This window comes from Saimiri boliviensis, chromosome 4, assembly GCF_048565385.1.
Source record: "Saimiri boliviensis isolate mSaiBol1 chromosome 4, mSaiBol1.pri, whole genome shotgun sequence".
NCBI lineage: Eukaryota > Metazoa > Chordata > Mammalia > Primates > Cebidae > Saimiri > Saimiri boliviensis.
The window spans coordinates 91,865,488-91,886,269 of NC_133452.1; the positions used below are offsets into that span (position 1 = coordinate 91,865,488).

The 20,782-nt window shown below is 35.7% G+C and overlaps 1 protein-coding gene across 3 annotated transcripts in view; it reads right to left on the reverse strand.

Annotated features, from left to right (window-relative positions):
* CYP39A1 (cytochrome P450 family 39 subfamily A member 1) overlaps positions 1-20,782 on the reverse strand; it is a 93,946-nt gene that overhangs the window by 69,268 nt on the left and 3,896 nt on the right. Inside the window, exons 1-7 of one of the 3 annotated variants that reach the window (XM_010333971.3) lie at positions 15,245-15,329; positions 12,983-13,050; positions 12,509-12,623; positions 10,916-11,065; positions 9,553-9,646; positions 6,663-6,770; positions 8-98 (exon numbers count right to left, since the gene is read on the reverse strand). In XM_010333971.3, the coding sequence (XP_010332273.1) occupies positions 8-98; positions 6,663-6,770; positions 9,553-9,646; positions 10,916-11,065; positions 12,509-12,618 (553 nt within the window). In that variant the 5' untranslated portion in view covers positions 12,619-12,623; positions 12,983-13,050; positions 15,245-15,329. Of the gene's footprint in view, positions 1-7; positions 99-6,662; positions 6,771-9,552; positions 9,647-10,915; positions 11,066-12,508; positions 12,684-12,982; positions 13,051-15,244; positions 15,381-20,782 lie in introns of those variants that run through there. The other 2 variants (XM_074397866.1, XM_003923074.4) reach the window with 2 other exon arrangements.

The following is a 20,782-nucleotide window of genomic DNA, read 5'->3' on the forward strand; positions in this document are numbered from 1 at the left end:
TTAGTACCTGCTGTGCCAAACACAGAAGATATGCGTTCCATAATGGCTTTGTAGACATCAGGATGAGAAAGAACGTATGCAAGTGTCCAGAATGCAACCTTAAAAAGAAAAACACATATCAAAAATATGAACTTCTTTGAAGGTAAACTAAAGCATACTTAGTATTAGTCATAATTTTTTTGTATATAAAGGACGATGTTTAAATTAACCTTAAGAGTGCATTAGTTGAAAGCATCTTTTGAAAACAACAGACATTATAAGAGATACGTAATATAACTCCAAAAAGTCATATTTAAATTTTCATTGTCACCATAATTTAACTATATTATTTAAATAGATTAGACGTCTATCTTCACTAAAAAATGAGAAGTTATTCTTATTAATGAGCAACATAAAATATTTTATAGGCACATATTAAATTTTCAGAAGCAACTAATTATGACACTTAAGAATATTGATCCAAAACAATTAAATATTTAAACAATTAAACAATCCAAGATTTAATTTCCTTAGAATACAAGTGAATTAGCACATTTTATATTCTGCAAGTGAAATGTAGTAGTTTTAAATAAACCCAGGAAAATGTAGCAGGAAATCATTCCATAAGTTGAATTATGAGAGTACTCAATGTCAAAAATAGAGTTTTTTTTTTTGGCTCTAAATTAATAAATAAAAGAAAAAAACTGAAGAGTCTTTCACACTTGAATGCTATTGAATATAGTATATTTGCACATTTTCTCTCTTGGCCACTCAAAATTATTTCATACCTTTCCTCATTACGGCATTACAAGATAAAATCATACTGCTTTACATCTTAAAAATTAACTTCTTCCTCAGGTAGATAGTTTTGCTTCTGTTCTTGTGTTACGTAATAAAGAAAACCTATATAAAATCATCCAAAAAAGCTTGGGTTTCACTTTCATTATTTTCTAAATGTATTTATTATGAAAGAGATCTCATCTAGAAAAATTAGTCTTGAAATGAATCAGGTAATTCTTTGACTAAATTTAGTCTCTTCGTTTCTTCTGAGGTAACATTATGTATCTTCAAATAATACCAATACTCCCCTCTGTGGTCAAAAGAGGAAGAGCAATTGTCCAAAAAGAAGTGCTCAAATAAACCAAGTTAAATACTGTTCATTATTTTTCCCTTTGCAATGTTAAATTGATAGTGCAAGGATAAATATGGTACTATTTACATAAACAAGGTAAATAGGGGAACTAAGGGTCCTCAATTCAGAGACCTTCTTTCAGGAGTATTACCCTGATTAAGAAAGATTTATCCTAGAGATTATCTAGTTCATTTTTACAGATGATGAAACAGATACTCAGAGAACTATCTTGTCCTGTCTGTACTCAGGCCTCCTTTCTACTATTAACTACACATAAAAGTGCTGAATTATTGGATTCAATTAGTAACTACTCCATACTCACGGCATCTTATTTGAGGAGTCAAGAGTTCATGCCAGGGGAAAAAAAATAGTGATAATACATAGTGAATTAGTTTGTTTCCACACTGCTTTGTAAAGAATTCCCTGAGACTGAGTAATTTATAAACAAAAGAGGTTTAACTGACTCAGAGTTCTGCATGGTTGGGGTAGCCTCAGGAAACTTACAATCATGGCAGAAGGCAAATGGGAAGCAAGGCTCATCTTACAGGTTGGGAGGAGAAGGGGGTGGGGAAACAGTCAAACACATTTAAAGCATCAGATCTTGTGAGAACTCACTCATTATCACAGGAACAGCATGAAGAAAATAGCCCCCATCATCCAATCACCTCCCACAACGTCCCTCCCTTTACATGTGCGGATTACAATGCAATATCAGATGTGGGTGGGGACAGAGAGCCAAACCTTATCACATAGATTTTCAGTTACACAAAAGAGAGGTTCATAGCTGCATGTGCCTAATTATACTTCTAGAGATTCAATAATATTGGACACTACTTCTTAAATGACAAACACAAGGAATTTAGCTAAACTACAAATGACTGTTGCCTTTTTTAATGTCTCTCTCTTTTTTTTTAACAGATTTGTTTCTTTAAAAAAAAAAGAAGAAGAAAGAGAGAAAGAAAGAAAAATAAAGAAAAAATATGGAGAGAAAAAAAGAGGAAGAGGAAGAGGGAGACAGAATGGGGGTGTTGCTTTATTGCCGGGCTAGAATGCAGTCTAAAAATGGGTATGCCTATAATTGTGCTTAATAATAGAGACCAAAAAAAAATGAGGGAAGAAAATAACTAACAAGCAGCCAACCAATATTTCATTTAAACCTGTAAATAGGTGTGATGTGATAAGAGTGTATATTTTGTGTATTTAAAGTGGAGAGTTCTATAAATGTTAATTAAGTCTACTTGTTCCAGATCTGAGTTCAAGTCCTGGATATCATTTCTGTTTCTACATTTTTTTTCTATTTTTAAAAAAGCCAAAATACTTTTAAAACATAAAAAAGGCATGCAAAAGAAAGTAAAGAGTTAATAAAAGTTTATATGCATTACCAAATCAATATGCAGGAATAAGTGACCTTGAAGTCTTTGTGCACCCACATTTGGGAAAGGAGTATCAATTAGTATTTTGTGAAACAGTTCAAGTCCATGGTCAGAGATGGGCAAGAAGGAAAAAGGGCGACTCAGCTCACCTAACTGCAGAAGCAGCCACCACGATGTCATTCCATTGTTTTGGAGAGGAAAGAACAAAGGAGAGAAGGGGCAAGGAGGAAAGCTCTGTATCTTTGCTGTGTCTAAGAGAAGAAGAATTGAGTGTGTTCTTTGATATTGTTGATTTATCCATTCAAAAAGAGATTTGGATGGAGTCTCTATAACATGTCAGAGAGTCTTCTACCAATCATGGTAAACACAAATACATATGAGATAATTCTTGTCCAAAGAATTTTCACATCTAGTTGGGGATATGAATACATATCAGAGAAAAATGAACTAAATGTACAAGACAGTGATAGAGCAAACCCATGTTATAAAAGAAATAAATGCTGTGGGAGTTGAGAGTGGGATGGGGTAGCGATTGCTACTGAAACTATTTAGAAAGAACTTCAGAGATGCAGCAGATAAAAAAGGTAAAATGTCAGCTTTGTGTTTTGTTTGGAGAAATCTTCTAAAAAACATCTGCACAGCAAAAGCACAATCATTAGAGTGAACCGGCAACCAACAGAATAGGAAAACATTTTTGCAGTCTACCCATCTGACAAAGGGCTGATATCCAGAGTCTACAAAGAACTAAAGCAGATTTACAAGGAAAAAACAAACAAACCCATTCAAAAGTGGATGAAGGATATGAACAAACACTTTTCAAAAGAAGACATATGAAGCCAACAAACATATGAGAAAATGCTCATCATCACTGGTTACTAGAAAAATGCAAATAAAAACCACATTGAGAGACCATCTCACTCCAGTTAGAATGGCAATCATTAAAAAGTCTGCAGACAACAGATTCTGGAGAGAATGTGAAGACATAGAAACACTTTTACACTCTTAGTGGGAGTGTCAATTAGTTCAACCATTGTGGAAGACAGCGTGGCGATTCCGCAAGGATCTAGAAATAGAAATTCTATTTGACCTAGCAATCCCATTACTGGGTATATACCCAAAGGATTATAAATCGTTCTATTATAAAGACACATGCACATGTATGTTCATTGCAGCACTGTTTATGATAGCAAAGACCTGAAACCAACCCAAATGCCCATCAATGACAGACTAGACAAAGAAAATGTGGCACCTATACACCATAGTATTCCATGGCTGGAATACTATGCAGCCATAAAAAACGATGAGTTCATTTCCTTTGTAGGAACATGGATGAATCTGGAAACCATGATTCTCAGCAAACTGACACAAGAACAGAAACCGAACACAGAATATTCTCACTCATAGGTGGGTATTGAACAATGAGAACACATGGGCACAGGGAGGGGAACACCACCCATTGGAGTATGTTAGTGGGGTGGGGGGTTAGGGCAGGGACAGCGTGGGGTGGAGCAGGAAAGTGAGGGAGGGATAACACTGGGAGAAATACTTGATGTAGGTGATGGGGGATGGAGACAGCAAACCACCATGGCATGTGTGTACCTATGCAACAATCCTGCAAGATCTGTACATGAACCCCAGAACTTAACATACAATAAAAAAGAAAAAATATATAAAGTGATTAAAAAAATCATTTGGCATTCAGAAATTTCTTGGAACTTAGAAACAGTTTTTCCATAAAAATAAGTTCATAAATTATAGTTAATATCTTGGGCTATAATGGAGCTTCCTAGAGATCTGGTACCTAGCCCATCTGATGCCTGAGCTCTGAGCCCCATAGGCCTTGAGGCATAGTACAAGGCAGGAGAGGGAAGATAAAAATATAATCCAGCCTGCAGGAAAAGACAGGCCTTACCACCTACACCTCTAGCAGGGCTTCGGGCACTCTCAGTAGCAATAAAGGTCACAAAAGCCAGGACAGCAGTGGATTCTCCCACTCTGGGGCCTTTGAGCCATCAAATACTTGGAAGCTAGGATAATCTATGTTCGTTATTAGTGAGTAACTGAAAGTAATGCTTGATTAAATCTAGAGAGATAATTTTTGTAAGGGAAGAAAATCAGCATTTATTGAACACCTAAGCTGAACTGAGTACTAATAGCCACTATCTATTTCTTAACAAATAATTCTTACATCTACCCTTTGAGGTAGGTATAGCATTAATCCCATATCACAGATAAGGACACTGAGGCTTGGGCAGGTTAAACAATTGGCCCACTGTTACCCAGTGCTGGGAATTGGCTTTGGACCAGACTCTAAAGCCTCTCCAGGGTCTCTGCATGCGCACCAGGCTGCCTCTTGGAGATGCCAACAAGAGCCAGTGAGATGGAATTTTCTCTAATCATCAGACACTTCCTTTCTGAAATGAATGTTTTAAATCCTTTCAGACCAGCACCAGTAACAAATTCCAAAGAACTGACATCCTCCGTGTCAGATCAATGGGGCTTTGTGTGTCTTTCTTCCGGGGGATGTTTCTAATGAGATCTTGAAAATTAATTCCCTGACAGGAGTGGCTGTCTTGTTTGTACTTTGGGAGATGTTTTGATGTTTGCTTTTCAGTTTTGCTGTAGCTTAATCAGTTTCCAAGAAAATTACTTAAGGAAAAATGAGAGAATAATATTATAGGTACATAAAGAAGGGGAAGGGTTTAAACTACTTTTACTTGACCATATTGGATGAAATGTACGTTCCACCAGGTAACATACATTTGAGCAAACAGGCCAGAATTTCTATCTATCTCTTCTCTTTTTACAGTAAGTTTTTCAACAAGTTATGGGAAACTAGAATATCAGGACATAGAAAGCCTTTAACAACCTAAGCCTTTATTAAAGTAAGGCTAAATAAATAATACTTAAAACATCTTCCTCATTTCTACTTGTTGGAAGAAAATGGAAGAAAAATGACCACACGTATCATTAGGGTTGGGTTAAATTCTGTTTAGTAGAAAACAAATATATTTAAAAGGTTACCCTTTAATGTTGGATAATATAAGTAGCATCTGAGGCTAATGTGAGAACCTCCTGTCCCCGGAAACTGGTGTGCGTTGAACATGACATGGTAGACAAATCTCATAGTTCTAATTTAATTCATGACAGCTTTAAAAAAAAAAGAGTTTTTTGGCTGGGCGTGGTGGCTTATGTTTGTAATCCCCACTACTCAAGAGGCTGAGGCAGGAGAACCACCTGAACCTGGGAGGCAGTGGTTACAGTGAGCCGAAATCGTGCCATTGCACTCCAGCCTGGATGACAGAGCAAGACTCCATCTCAAAAAAAAAAAAAAAAAAAAAGGAAAAGCTTTTTAAGTCTCTGCTCTCTTTAGAAATGTTGAAAGTTCCAACTTCACCAGCACCATTTCTGCAGAAGCTTGTAGGACCCTAATGCTAAGTAATGCAAACAGGAATGGTAATGAAAACAGGAATGGCACACAGAAGGAGAATGGGTACAAATGGAGAGAGGGAGCTAATATTCATTGATACCAGCTAGGCTTATCTTGTTAAATCCTCACAACAACTTTTTAGAGAAATGAGAACTACCATTTATTAAGCACCCGAGTTTTAAAACCACAGTAGGAGGTTTATGTACATGATCCTTTTTTTACCCTTATTAGGTAAAATAGTACGTTATCCCTTGTTAGGAAATGGAGGCACAGAGAATTTAGGTTACCACCGTGCAAGTCTACAATTATGACTTGGGATGTCTGGACGCAAGCCTAATTTACCTGAAACTATCCGTTTAAACATTCTTTCCAGTAAAAGTATGTGGCCAATCTTTATTCATCTTTTCAATATCAATACTAAGCACATTGGTAGACATACAAAAAATGCTCCCTAAACAGAGGTTGTGTACAACTTGCCCCAAAGGGCAAGCTTTTCCTTCATTCTGTTACACACTGACTTTCAGAGGACAGAGTTCACTTGGGATCTGTTTTGCCTCCTCTATGACCTCATCAGATTTCATTAGGCATTCAGTTTTGGTTTTTATCTCACAACCAAATCCACTGTAATTTTTTTCTTTTCCATAATGAGTGAAAAGGGTAGAAAAAAAGAATGAAAGAAAGAAATGAACGGAAAACAATTAAAGGACAGTAGAGAGCAATGTAACTCATACTTTACTAATATACTTACAGGAACGGCATTAGACAGAGAAGCCCAAAGCAGTAAGAGCCCATAACTGGGTGAGTTTTCCTTACTTGCTACTGTCTCTACAATATCCAACGTAGCTTGCAATAATGTCTGTTTTAAAAAAAATAGACATTATCAAGTCATGGCTATGTGACAAAGATTGATGTTAATAAATGAGATCACGCATTTTTCTTTAACATGAAAGTTATCATTTCTGCCATTCCCAGGTTTTGTGGTTTGAGGCATGCCAAGGGACTTATGTTCTTATTGTAGTACAGTAATTAGAAGTAGGGATTCTTGAGCTTGATCGCCTCACTGCATTTGTTCAAATCCTGCTTCAGCAGACCATTGAAATCCATATATGCAGTGGAAGACAAAAAAATCTTTTAAATTTCCTTAGTCCACATGTTTTTTTTTTTTAAATAGTAGTATAAAATCACAAGCTCAGCTGGGCGCAGTGGCTCATACCTGTAATCCCAGCACTTTGCGAAGCCAAGGTAGCGGATCATGAGGTCAGGAGTTTGAGACCAGCCTGGCCAATATGGTGAAACCTCATCACTACTAAAAATACAAAAATTAGCCAAGCATGGTGGCATGCACCTGTAGTCCCAGCTACTCGGGAGGCTGAGGCAGGAGAACTGCTTGAACCTGGGAGGTAGAGGTTGCAGTGAGCCAAGATCATGCCACTGCACTTCAGCCTGGGCAACAGAGCAAGACTCTGTCTAAAAAAAAAAAAAGGTTCTGTGTGAACACTGCTAGAGGAAAACAGAGATGCAATACATCAAAAAATAAAGTTAAACTGCTCATTGATGTTCAAGTTGAATTCTCTCCTTAAGTCTTAAACACCAGATTGGCTTCAGCAAAATTCAAACTTATTTTTTATTCAAATAGTGATATGGTTTGACTATGAACCCACTGAAACCTCATCTTGAATTCCCACGTGTTGTGGTAGGGATCCAGTGGGAAGTAACTGAATCATGGAGGCAGATCTTTCTAGTGCTGTTCTCATGAAAGTGAATAAGTCCCATGAGAGCTGATGGTTTTACAAAGGGGAGTTTCCCTGCACAAGTTCTCTCTCCTTTTGTCTGCCACCATCCATGTAAGATGTGACTTGCTCCTCCTTGCCTTCTGCCATGATTGTGAGGGATCCCCAGCCATGTGGAACCATTAAACCTCTTTCTTTCGTAAATTGCCCAGTCTCAGGTATGTCTTTATCAGCATGAAAATGGACTAATACAAATAGGGGGTTAGAGTATCTATGATTGAAAATAACTCATTTCTTCAGAGCAAGAAAAATAAATGCTATTCTAGAAGTACTGTTGGTAGAGAATTTTAACTGGAAATTTAAAAATTCTGTTTGCTAGGCCCACAGATTACAGATATATTTGGTTATACCTTTTATATACATGTGTTTTTGCCCCTACGTCCTAGAAAATAATGCAGAGAAAATGTGCATTTGTCTGGGTTGTTTATAAAACAAAAATATTAGCTGAAATATAGTTTGTCAGTGAAGGGCCTTCCAGCAGGGCTTCCTGTTCCCTTTATTCAGGAAGGAGATAACGAACCATCTTGCTTTCTAGTTTTAAGCAAAGCTGTTTGTGGTAATACTTGCTGTTTAACTAAAAACAAACAAAAACTTCTGATGCCATATTTAAATGTAAAAATATTTGAAGATATTTTTCAAATGATGATAGCAATGATAAGCTCCTATCCAGTCCTCTGTTCTCAGTGCTTTACAAAAATTAAGTCATTTAATTCCCACAATAACTTTATGAGGTAGGTGAGGAAACCGAGGCCACAAGACTAGGTATCATGCCCACGGTTACACAACTGGTGACTGCATTTGAGCCTAGGCAATACAGACCAAATGAAACCCAGTCTCTCTGGGCAGACCCTGGCATCAGAAAGTTTTCAAAAGGTCCTGGAGGTGATTCTAATGAGGAGGCAGAGGTGAGAACCATTCATTAGAAAACATGTGAACCAAAGGTAAGGCTTATTAAACCAGATTGTTGGGATTTACCTCAAAGATAGATTGATAGATTGACTGACTGATTTAGTGACAGGGTCTTGCTCTGTCCCCCAGGCTAGAGTACAGTGGCATAATCATGGCTTGCTGCAGCCTTGACTATCTGGGCTCAAGGGTGATCCTCCCACCTCAGCCTCTTGAGTAACTGGTACCACAGCTATGTGGCACCATGCTGGCTAATTTTTTTAAAAATAATTGTTTGTAGAAACAAGGTCTTGCTATATTTCCCAGGCTAGTCTTGAACTCCTGTGCTTAAACAATTCTCCTTCCTCAGCCCCCACAAAGTGCTGGGATTACAGGCATGAGCCACCATGACTGGCCTGCTGTAGAGTTTCTGATTGAGTGATTCCCAGGTGATGCTGCTGCCTTCGGTTTATGGGCCACATTTGAAGAACCATATCTGGAATAACACTTAGGTCATGGACTCCTCGTGCCTGGCTTTTTAAATTATACTGTTCTCCCTCCTTGCATCTAAACAAATAACTAATGGGAATGGCATCAACAACAAAGTCATCTACTTTGTAGAGCTTTGTTCTCTTTTCCTCATTTGCCATTACTTTCACCTGTCGCTATTGACACATCCAACTGTATGATAACACATGAATCAATATGAACATTGAACTTGTATTTTTTTTTGTTTGTTGTCTCTAGTTTTTTCTTATGTAGAATAGGATATCTCTTCTACATAGGTTGTTGTGAGGATGTAACAATAAAATAATGTATCTCAACATGTCCAGTACAGTCATTGACACAAAAATGATATATAATAAATCTCATGTGTTTTAGCAAAATATATTTTAACAACCATAGTTTATTACTGTCTTTATTTCATATATGTTAGGGAAAAAAAAGGTAAGAAATACTTACCATGGAATTATCTTTTGCAGATGTACATGCTTTTATATCTGAAATGTTTTTCTCAAACAATGCCAGGAGCCATTTTTTGGATTTTGACCAGTTTCTACATGAGAACAAAATATATAGAAATTAATTTCAAAGCACTTTAGAAATAATAGGTCACAGCATAAAAAGGGGATATCTGTGGAATGAAAATTATTTCTCTAAATATATTCATTTTTAGGTATAACTTCATGAAAGCTCTACCTTCGGAATTATTACTCTACAAGGACAATTGGGGAGGCAAAACAACTATATTCTAGTGTCTTTTGTAAATAAAAGCTTGGAGCCCTATTGGACTGGTACTGAATAAGAAGAGAGAACCCACAACTTGCTTGGTCTGCTTTTAATGTGGCTGCTGTAAGTTGTAGGATGAAAGAATGAAAACCCAATGCACAGAAACAATTGCTGACTTAAGCTGGGAAAAACAAACTGACACTAATCTTCTAAATCTTTTCTCAACAGTCACCATTGTAGACCAATAGTCTATGTATGCTCTGGTCTGAATGTCTGTGTCTCTCTCAAATCTTTATATGTTGAAATCCTAATGCCCAAGGTGATGGTATTAGAAGGTGGGGGTTTTTGGGTGGTAGCTAGGTCATAAGGATAGAGTCCTCATGAAAAGGAGTCATACCCTTATCAATGGGGTCTGAGGGAGTTTGTTTGCCCCTTTCACCACGTGAGAACGCAGTGAAGAATTAGGAGTATGCAATCTGGAAGGGGCCCTCACCAGAACGTGACCATGCTGGCACCTTCATCTCAGACCTCCAGCCTCCAGGGCAATGAGAAATAAATTTCTGTTGTTTATAATCTTCCCAGTCTATGACACTTTGTTACAGCAACCTAAATGGAGTAAGATATAGAGCCACTGCCAAGAAATTTCTAAATCATGCAGCTGCTTTGCATATGCCTCATTTTAAAAACATTTGTCTGAGCCAACTGTGAGAAATCCATTTGACCACACCCATGTTTGCCTCAAAGAGAATGAGAACAGTCTATGATTCTAAGACTGCTCATGTTGAGGATTTAGCAGGAATCCTAACTGCAGCAATGAGTGCAATAATAATACACTGTGCATGGGATAAAAGGCCTTAAAATTAATTCTTAATCCCATCAATCTCTCTCTCTCTCTCTCTCTCTATCTATCTATCTTTTCATTCATCAAAATAAGGAGAGCATCTCTCTTCCTTGGCCCTCCTTCAATTAACATATAGACATCAGAAACAAACAGCTTCTCTCCCATTTAAACTGCTATTACATCTACTTAGAAAAATGAAAGGTGCATGAATTGCTGAGAGGACCTTGATGAAAGAATTAATTGTAGGAAACAAACCTTAGAAGAGACTCTGGCAACTGGGACCCATACTCAAAATCTTCATCATAAGCTTGAAAATGCTGGTGGAACTCCTTGATTTTCTTCTTGTTTGTGGGAAACAAACTTTTATTAAAGAGCATATTCACTGTGACTGGATAAAGTAGATGTCTACAAGACAGAAATACACAGAAAGTCAGACCCAAAGACCAAAGAAGAAAGGCAAATGATACAAAGCAGGGCATTATTTCATAGCAATACATGAGGGACAGATAATATGTGGCAGATTCTCTTGGGGAAAAGTCACTCTTAAGAAGATTTGATATTTGCTTACTGTGGTCAAGATAATACAGGTGGAACTAAAACTGTGGTTTGATTTATCTGAAGATATTTAAATGCTTTCTAAGCAAGCATATTAGACTCTGACAAATATGAGATAATAAACTGATCTAACACAATTCAACAAAATTTTATTTAGCAAATAATAATAGCTAAGATATAGTCCACGCCTTTAGATAGCAACAACAACAAAAACAAAGAATCAGGGCAATATTAGTCACCAAATTTCCTAATTTCTCACAGGATCCCATAAATTCAAACTATTGCCTATTGAAATATAGTACATATCATCAATAAGTTTTACCATTAAGAGAATAAAGTGATTAGGGTAGCATACTTAAGATAAATAATATAAATATTGTTAACATGCCTTAAAACATTTAATACTATTTATGTTTTATTTACCATCCCTTCATAATCTCCTTCTGCCAAAGTTTCAAAAATATCCAAGAATATTTTGTTCATTTCAATATCTTCATTTTGTTATAGATATTGGGTATGTTTCAGCACATTTTTTAATTTGGTTGTTTTTGTGTCCCCTCCTCCACCACCCACTACTGGACCTCTAAGAAAATGTTCAGTGTCTTTTGGTTTGAGCCTGAACTGCTGATTCTTACCTGGGGCATTCCAGGATTCTGCTGAAATGGCAAAGTGACTCAGGTAACTTCAACTTACTAAATCTCTGTAGGCATGTGGGAAATATTTTTCATAGCTCCCATGCCCAGTCTTTAAATTTTCCAGAAAGCTTCAGAATAGGGCTGACTTTGTCTGCTGCTCTTCCCTGGGAGCTCCCTTAATAGAGGACCTTGTAGCTCAGTCCTAAGGCCCACAATGACTTTGCCTGAGCCACCTGTTAAGTACCACAAACATCTCCTGGACCTTTTTCACCACTTTTTGATTCCATCCTCTCCCCCATCCTCTCAATGTCCTTTCGTTCTAATAATCACAAATTGTACTGAATGTTTTAACAAAATTCTAATGGAAGCATGAAAATTGTAAGAGGTAAATCCATGTAATTTATACACAATTGTATGGAATGACTAAGGAGAAATTACCGCAAATGTATTACGATGATTGTATTGGCTTATTTGCTCACCATAAAATAGAAATGCTGAACTGAATTAGAATTTAAAAGATTAAAATAATCTCTTAATAGACTAGTGAGGTATATTTCATTAATCAATCTGACAATTTTTGAGGTCCAATGTATAGGATTTTTTTTTTTCAAATTTAAAACAAAAAGCAAGACTAAATCATACTAATGCATCTATTTACCTTACTAAGTTGTTCAGGTCCATTGTCCCATGAGTGCCTAAACTCTCCAGTTGTTCATGTAATTCTTCAGTCAGTTGCCCAGCAAATTGATGAAGATTGACAGTCCCCATTTTCCCTTTCAACATAATATAGAGTTTTTCATGCAGTGCTAAAAAGACATTCTTTGGAATTGATGCTATGAACAAAGAAAACTATTTTCAAAACAGGCAACAACTCCTTGAAACACAGTCAATATATCTCTACTATTATTTGGTCAGAAGGGACTACCACTAAAGTCCTTCCAGCACCTAAAGTCATCTCCGGTAAATAAAAGTAGATAAAGATTCGACCTACTCTCAGCTGAGTGTGGTGGCTCACGCCTGTAATTCCAACACTCTGGGAGGCCAAGGCAGGCGGATCTCTTGAGATCAGGAGCTCCAGACCAGCCTAACCAACATGGTGAAACCCTGTCTCTACTAAAAATGGGAAAATTACCTGGGTGTGGTGGTAGGCTCCTGTAATCCCCACTACTGGGGAGGCTGAGGCAGAAGAATCGTTTGAACCTAGGAGGAGGAGGTTGCAGTGAGCCAAGATCTCACCAGTGCACTCCAGCCTGGGTGACTGAGACTTTATCTCAAAACAAACAAAAAAGATTCAACGTATGCTGTGAGATAGTGAACATCTATTCACTTTAAGGGATAATCTACAAATGGGTGATGAAGAGAGCTGGTATTTTCAGCCCTTCTCCCTCCAAATCTAATAATCACAAATTGTACTGAATGTTTTAACAAAATTCTGACGGAAGCATGAAAATTGTAAGAAGTAAATCCATGTAATTTATACACAATTGTATGGAATGACTAAGGAGAAATTACCGCAAATGTATTACAATGAATTGTATTTTACAATAAATGTATTTTAATGTCCAGATACATTAAAAACACATATTTTACATATCCCAACATTTCAGAGGCTGCTCTGTCTGCTCAGAATATCCTCTCCTTTACTTTACCCATATCTACTCCCACCCAATCCCACACACTTATACCTATGAGCTTCAAACTTCTACAGATTTCTATTTTTCTTTCAGGTATCTTCTTGAGTATTTCACCAGGAGGCCTTTCTGAACCCTATGAATAGCTGTGAACCCACGATTTCCTTTATGTTAGCATTCATGCTCCTTCTACAATACACACTCCTATTTAGGAATTGGGGTTTACTTTTTACTCATTTTTTATTTATTTTGAAGTAACTTTTTCTTTCAAAAAACATTTTGACTTTTATTTTAGATTCAGGGGGTACATATGCAGGTTTGCTACATGAGTATATTGTGTTATGCTGAGGTGTGGGGTATGATTAAACCCATCACTCAGGTAATGAGCACAGTACTCAATAGTTTTTCAACCTTTGTGCCCTCCCCATTCCCCTCCAGTAGTCCCCTATGGCCATTGTTGCCATCTTTATTGAAGTAACTTTTTCAAAGAATAAGTGTTAATTTTGTATTTCATCATCCAATTATGTGTAAATTACATTTTGTATAAGTTAATGAAAAAAAGTTTTTAGATTTCCTGAGCATACATCTTCTTTATGGTTAGAGAATATATGGGAGGAATGGGAAACTGATTCAAGAATAAATATTAAAATATTTCATCTGCTAAACAGAAATATTTAAGCATAAAAGTCCACAGAAGAGGCCCAGGTGAAAAAACACAATCATTTCCATACACCTCCGATAGGTAACTTAGTAAATTTTTCTGAAGGCATATGTGACTCTGCAGATCAAAGGCCTTCAAAATATTTATATTCTTTGATTTGAAATTCCATAGTCCAAACATCAAGAAGCACTAAATAATCAAAGAATTTAATCAACAGGTTGCGATGATCATGCAAACAAGAAATATACATACATACATATATATATATATATATATATATATATATACACACACACACACACACACACACACACATATATATACATATAATTCTATTGATTACTGGTAGCTTTTAAAACAAACTTTCTTGTCTTAATGGCAAGAAATGCACAAGAGGTTACATAAAAAGAAACCAAAGAAGAAAAAAGGGAAACAGAGAGAAAGAAGCCATAGAGAATAGAAGCAAGTGAAAATGTCATGAAAGCACAAAAAAGAACCAGACACAAAATGAACCAGCTCTGCATTCCAGCGAGGACAAATGGCCCCAGTACACACATTTGCAGACTGGGAAGAAATGAAGACAGACAGCCACACTGGAAGCATGCTGACTGTGCAATCTGGCAGTCTCTGAAGATGGAGGATTTGCAAAAGGCAAGTCAAGCTCCCACTTACCGTAATAGCCCTATAAAATATATCAGGAAATGCCATTGTAAATGATGTACTAAGCCATGGAATTCTACTTTCAGGGAGCTGAGCAACATGTAATCAGGCCAAAAGTTGTATAGCCTGTAGAACATTGTATACACAGCAGTAGAAAAGAGTCAGTGACATCTTGGAAGCTGTAACATGATACAGATTCCAAATATTCTCTAAAGAAAACATCAATGAGGTAACCTTATCACTTTCACATATCTGATTCAAATGTATTATGCTGCCATTCATTTTTATTTCAATGGCAAACTCATATTCTTTTCCCCTTCTAGCCATACCTCAAGAATAAAATAATGGACTTTCATCATTCCTGATAGAGGAGTGGACGACTAAAACTACTCTCGTATTCCAATGTTGGATTTCGAATGGGCTGCCTGAAAATATTCTTTACCTGTACGATAAACGAGATTTTGCACTGCTTGTTCAAAATCTACTTTTTTGGATTTTAGAAACACATTAATTCCTTCTTCTTCAGTAACAAAGGTCATTCGGTTTCCCATAGCAAATACTGTAAATATTGGTCCATACTGAAATAAAACAAACACAGATCATATTAGTGAGCATTTCTAAACCATGGGTTATATTTAAGACCATTCTCCCCAAGAACCCTAATGCTGAAGTTATAGTTAAAGAGAAAAGTTATTAAGATTATATTTGGTAATTAATTAATTCTGATTGTTTCAGCCAGATTTGAATTACATAAATTTTAATTTGTTCTGTCCTAATACGTAATGTTCCCTTTGATCATGTTATTGCTTATTTGTACCTTCTGTTCCTGTAGTATAAAATAAGTAGAAAATAATAACTATAAATGATAATTAGAAATTGTATCATTGTAACATTTAAACATTGTTTTCAAGATATTAGTAGACTTACAAGCAACCTGTAGCTCAATATTGCTCCATAAAAGAGTTCAGAATTGCCAGCTGGTTTACAGGAAATCCGTTATTCAACAACTCCTTGCAATCTTTATACACTTTTCTATTCTGTTCACTTTCCTAGTTTTCAAAATGACTATTTCACCTGTACAACCTACCCAACCCTCTCCACTCTGACATAGTGTCCCTGCCTTGTAACTCACTGGAAAAATGGAGCAGTCAAGTAGCAGTCTCAGTTTCTTGCCACTAAATCCTGCAAGGTACATACATTTGTACCCATTCTCCATGTGTTCCCTTCTGCTAACATGGATGGAAGTTCCTGCCCTCATGAAATGTCAACATCTTTCCATTTGTGTTACCCTCTTGCCTTTTCTTTCTTCTACATTTATGCCTCTCTCTCCTATATCATTAATTTCCCCCTCTTTATCTGATCACTCTTAGCAGCCTATGAACATATTGTAGCACAGGGTTTGATATCAGCCATCTATGACCTTGTTGGGGAAAAAAAGTCATCATTTTCTCTGGTCTCTAAGTATAATTTAGCAGTTTCTTTAATTATGAATGTGGGCAACAAACTACAATCTTATCCATGATTCTATCATCAAAAGAATCATCATACTTTCATATTCCATTGCAGTATTATATATATATATATATATATATATATATATATATATATATATATATCAAGGCATAATTTATGCTCATCATTATTTCAGTATTAGTCATTTCTATACCTCCCAAGACACGGCAAATAATTACTCCTGCAACACACTGTTGGATGCTACCAGGTAACTTGCTGGCCCAAAAGCCATTGAGCCACCAAAAAATGAAGTCCCATTTTCGTACATTAGTAATCCAGACATCTACATTGCTTTGTAACATTCCCGATCTATAATTGTTTGTTAACCAATACTTAAAGATGACACATTTTCATTGTTACAGTTTTGTTCAAATGAGAATTCTTAATTTCCTATTAGTAGGTAGCGTTTCATAACATCTACAAGCACCTGGCCACAACTGTAAACTAACTGTTCAAATACATTGAAGCAGCAGTTAACTGTTGATGTGGGGCATTTAAAGCAATTACAATATAACAGAACAGTGAAAGATGGTCATGCACAGTGTTAGAAATTCTGTAACAGGGTTTTTGTTGTTGCTGTGTTGTTTTACTTGCTTTCCTTCTGTTCTTTTTTGTATGCAATGTCAGCAGCCTCAGTATTATGGAGTAAAGGGAGTCACACATGCTATGCTGTAGAAGTAGTGCTTATTTATTTTTTAATTAAACTTTTTGTTTAGAGATAATTATAGATTAACATGTGGTTGTAAGAAATGTTACAGAGAGAACATACATATCCATTACTCTGTTTTCCCAGTATAAACATCTTGCAAAACTATAGTACAGTATCACAACCAAGTTATTCGCATTGATACAGTTAAGATACAGAATATTTCCATCACCACAAAGATACTAAATGATGCCCATTTATAGCCACCCCCACTGTTTCACAAAGATCCTAAATGATGCCCATTTATAGCCACCCCCACTGTTTCTCCCACTACCACCTCCTACTTAATCTTGGCAACCACTAATCTGTTCTCTACTTTTGTAACTTTGAATTTCAGTATATTATATAAATGGAAGAATTTAGTATACAAATTTTGGGGATTGGCTTTTCACTCAGTGTAATTCTCTGAATCTTCACCCAAATTGTTGTGTGCATCAATCATTCATTCCTTTAAATTTCTGAGTAGTATTCCACAGTATGAATGTACAACAGTTTATTTAAACATTGAAGGCTGGGCTAGACATGCCTATAATTCCACTGATTTGGGGGTCTAAGGCAGGAGTATCGTTTAAGCCCAGGAGTTTTTGAGGTTGCAGTGAGCTATCATTTGCACCACTGTGCTCTGGCCAAGGCAACAGAGCAAGACGCTGTCTCTAAAAATAAAAATAACAAAAATAAATATGGTTGAAGGACAGTGGATTCTTTTCAGTTTGGGGCTATCACAAATAGTGCTTCTATAAACATCTGTATCCTAGTTTTTATGTAAACATTAAGTTTCTCTCTGATAAATTCCTAAAAGTACAATTGCCAGGTCATGTAGTTAGCTACGTGTTCAGATGTTTAAGAAACTGGGAGAGTGTTTTCTGGAGTGGCTGTATCATTTTATGTTTTCACCATATGTATATGTAATCCAGTTTCTCTGTATCCTTACTAACATTTAGTGGTGTTGCTATTTTTATCTTTGCCATCTTGATAGATGTGTAGTAGTATCTCACGGTTTTAATTTGCATATCTCTAATGACTCTCGATGTTGAACATATTTTCATGTGCTTAGTTGCCATCTGAATATTCTCTTCCTTGACACTTTTTGTTCATGTCATCTGTCCATTTTCTGACTGGATTTTGTATTTTACTGTTGAGTGATGAGAGTTCTTTGTATACTCTAGATACTGGTCCTTTATTGAATATGTGGCTTGCAAATATTTTATCCCAGTCTGTAGCTTTTCTTTAAATCTTCTTACTTAACTCTTTTACAGAGCAAATGTTTTTAATTTTGATGAGGTTCATTTTAGCAATTTTTCCTTTTATGAACTGTGCTTTTCAGGTCAAGTCTAAGAGCTATTTTCTATCCCAAATTAGGAAGATATTCATCTATATTTCTTTTTATATCTTTATGTTTTATATCTAAGTCTGTTATCTATGTTGAGTTAATTTTGTATAAGATATAAGACTCAGGTAGAAATTCATTTTGTTGTGTGTTGTGGGTGGTTTTTTGTTGTTCCTGTTCTGTTTGTTTGTTTTGGCTTACAGCATCAAATTGCTCCATCATCATTTGTAAAAAGGCCATCTTTATTTCATTGAGTTGTTTTTGTACCTTTGCTGAAAATCAGTTGACATATTTGTGTGACTCTATCTCTACTCTATTTTGTTCCATTGATCTTTGTGTCTATCCTTCTGCCAATACCACAGTCTTGATTAGTAACAGGCCTTGATATTGAGTGGCATGATTCCTCTCATTCTATTCTACTTTTTCAAAATTATTTTATGTATTTTAGTTTCTTTCCTTTCCATATACATTTTAGAATAACCTTGTCTATATCTACAACAGATCTTGCTGGGAATAGTATTTGCATCAAACCTGGATATCAGTTTGGAAGAAACTGACATTTTTAATATGTTGACTTTTCAAATCAGGAACACAGTATATCTCTCCCTTAAGACTTTTGATTTTGTTCATCAATGTTTTGTGGATTTTAGCATACCAGTTAAATAGGTTTTGTTAGATTTATATCAAAATATTTCTTGAGTGGTTATAAATGTTAATGTATTTTAATTATGGTTTCCACATGTTCATTGTTAGTATTTTACCAAACAATTGATATTTTTATATTTGCCTTCTATTTATTCCAAGAGTTTTTTTTGTAGACTCCTTGGTATTTTCTACATAGACAAGCATGTCATCTGCAAATTAAGATAGTTTTATTTCTTATTTTTGAATCTATATGTCTTTTATTTTCTTTTCTTGCTTTATTGCACCAGCTAAAATTTCCAGCACTATGCTGAATAAAAGTTGTGACAACATAGATCCTTGCTTTGTTCCCCATCATATGGGGAAATCATTTAGTTTTTCATCGTTTAAGAGTACTGTTAACTGTAGAATTTTTGTAGATGTTCTTTATCGAGTTAGGAAATTTCCCTCTATTTCTTATCATGAATGGATATCATGAATGGATATAGAATTTGTCAAATGCTGTTTCTTTATGTGCTTTTTCTTCTTCAGCTTGTTAATACAGCAGCTTACGTGGTTTGACAGACTTCACTTCATAATTCCTTTCATATACTGATGAATTTTATTCGCTGATACTTTGTTATTTCTGCATTATTATATTCATAAGTAATATTTGTCTGGAGTTTCCTTCTTCTGTACTATCTGTGGTTCCATGTCAAGGTAATACCAGCTTCATAAAATAGACTGGGAAATGTTCCCTTGTCTTCTACTTTCTGGAAGAAATAGTGTAGAACTCATAGTTAATTCTTTTTTAAACATTTGGTATAGTTTTCTATACCAAAAATAGTTTTCTGTGACACAATCTGGGCCTAGGGAATTCTTTATGGTTTTCTATGACACAATCTGGGCCTAGGGAATTCTTTTGGGGAAGTTATCAAAATAAAAATTCAATTTCCTTAATACTGTAGGGCTATAAAAATTATATATTGCATATTGGATAGTTTTGGTAGAATGTGTTTTTCCATGAATTGATCCATTTTATATAAGTTGTTAAATTTTTGTTTGTAGTTATTAATAGTATTTCCTTACCATCCTTTTGATGTCTGCAGTGATATTCCCCATTTCATTCAAACATTGGTCATTTGTAATTTCTCTACCAGTCTTGCATGAAGTCTGGAAATGTTATTGGTCTTTTCAAAAAAGTAGGTTTTTCTTTCATTGATTTGTTTTTTAAATTTTCAATTTCATTGATTTCTATTCTTCACTATTACCTTCCTTCTGCTTGCCTTTGGCTTATTTTACTCTTTTTTAGGAAGAGATGATTCTTGAAAGTTTATCAATTTCAGATTTTTCTTCTTTTCTAATATAAGTACATAGTGATAAAAATTATGCCATATTTTTATTTTCATTCAGTTCAACCTATCTTTTATTTTTCAAGAGACTGGGTTAAAATATAAAGATTCAGAAAAATTGAAAGGGATAGAAAAATATGTATCATGCAAACACTGACCAAAACAAAGCTGGTGCAGCCATAATAATATAAGAGAAAGCAGACTTTAATTCAACATAGAGGACTACAGATAAGACTGTCAAATATGTCTTAGAGTGGCTTAAAGGAGGCGCCCTTCCCAAGAGGTGTTTAAGCAGATAAACTGCAGAAGTTGTCTAATATACCTATTTTAATGTAAGGAATCTTGTGTCTTTGGGGGCTGCTTGACATCTAGATCCTATGCCCACATTTTTCAAATTTCACATTCTACAGATGTTGGTGGGAGGTAGACACCATTTCCCTCATTAGAACCTGAAAAATAATG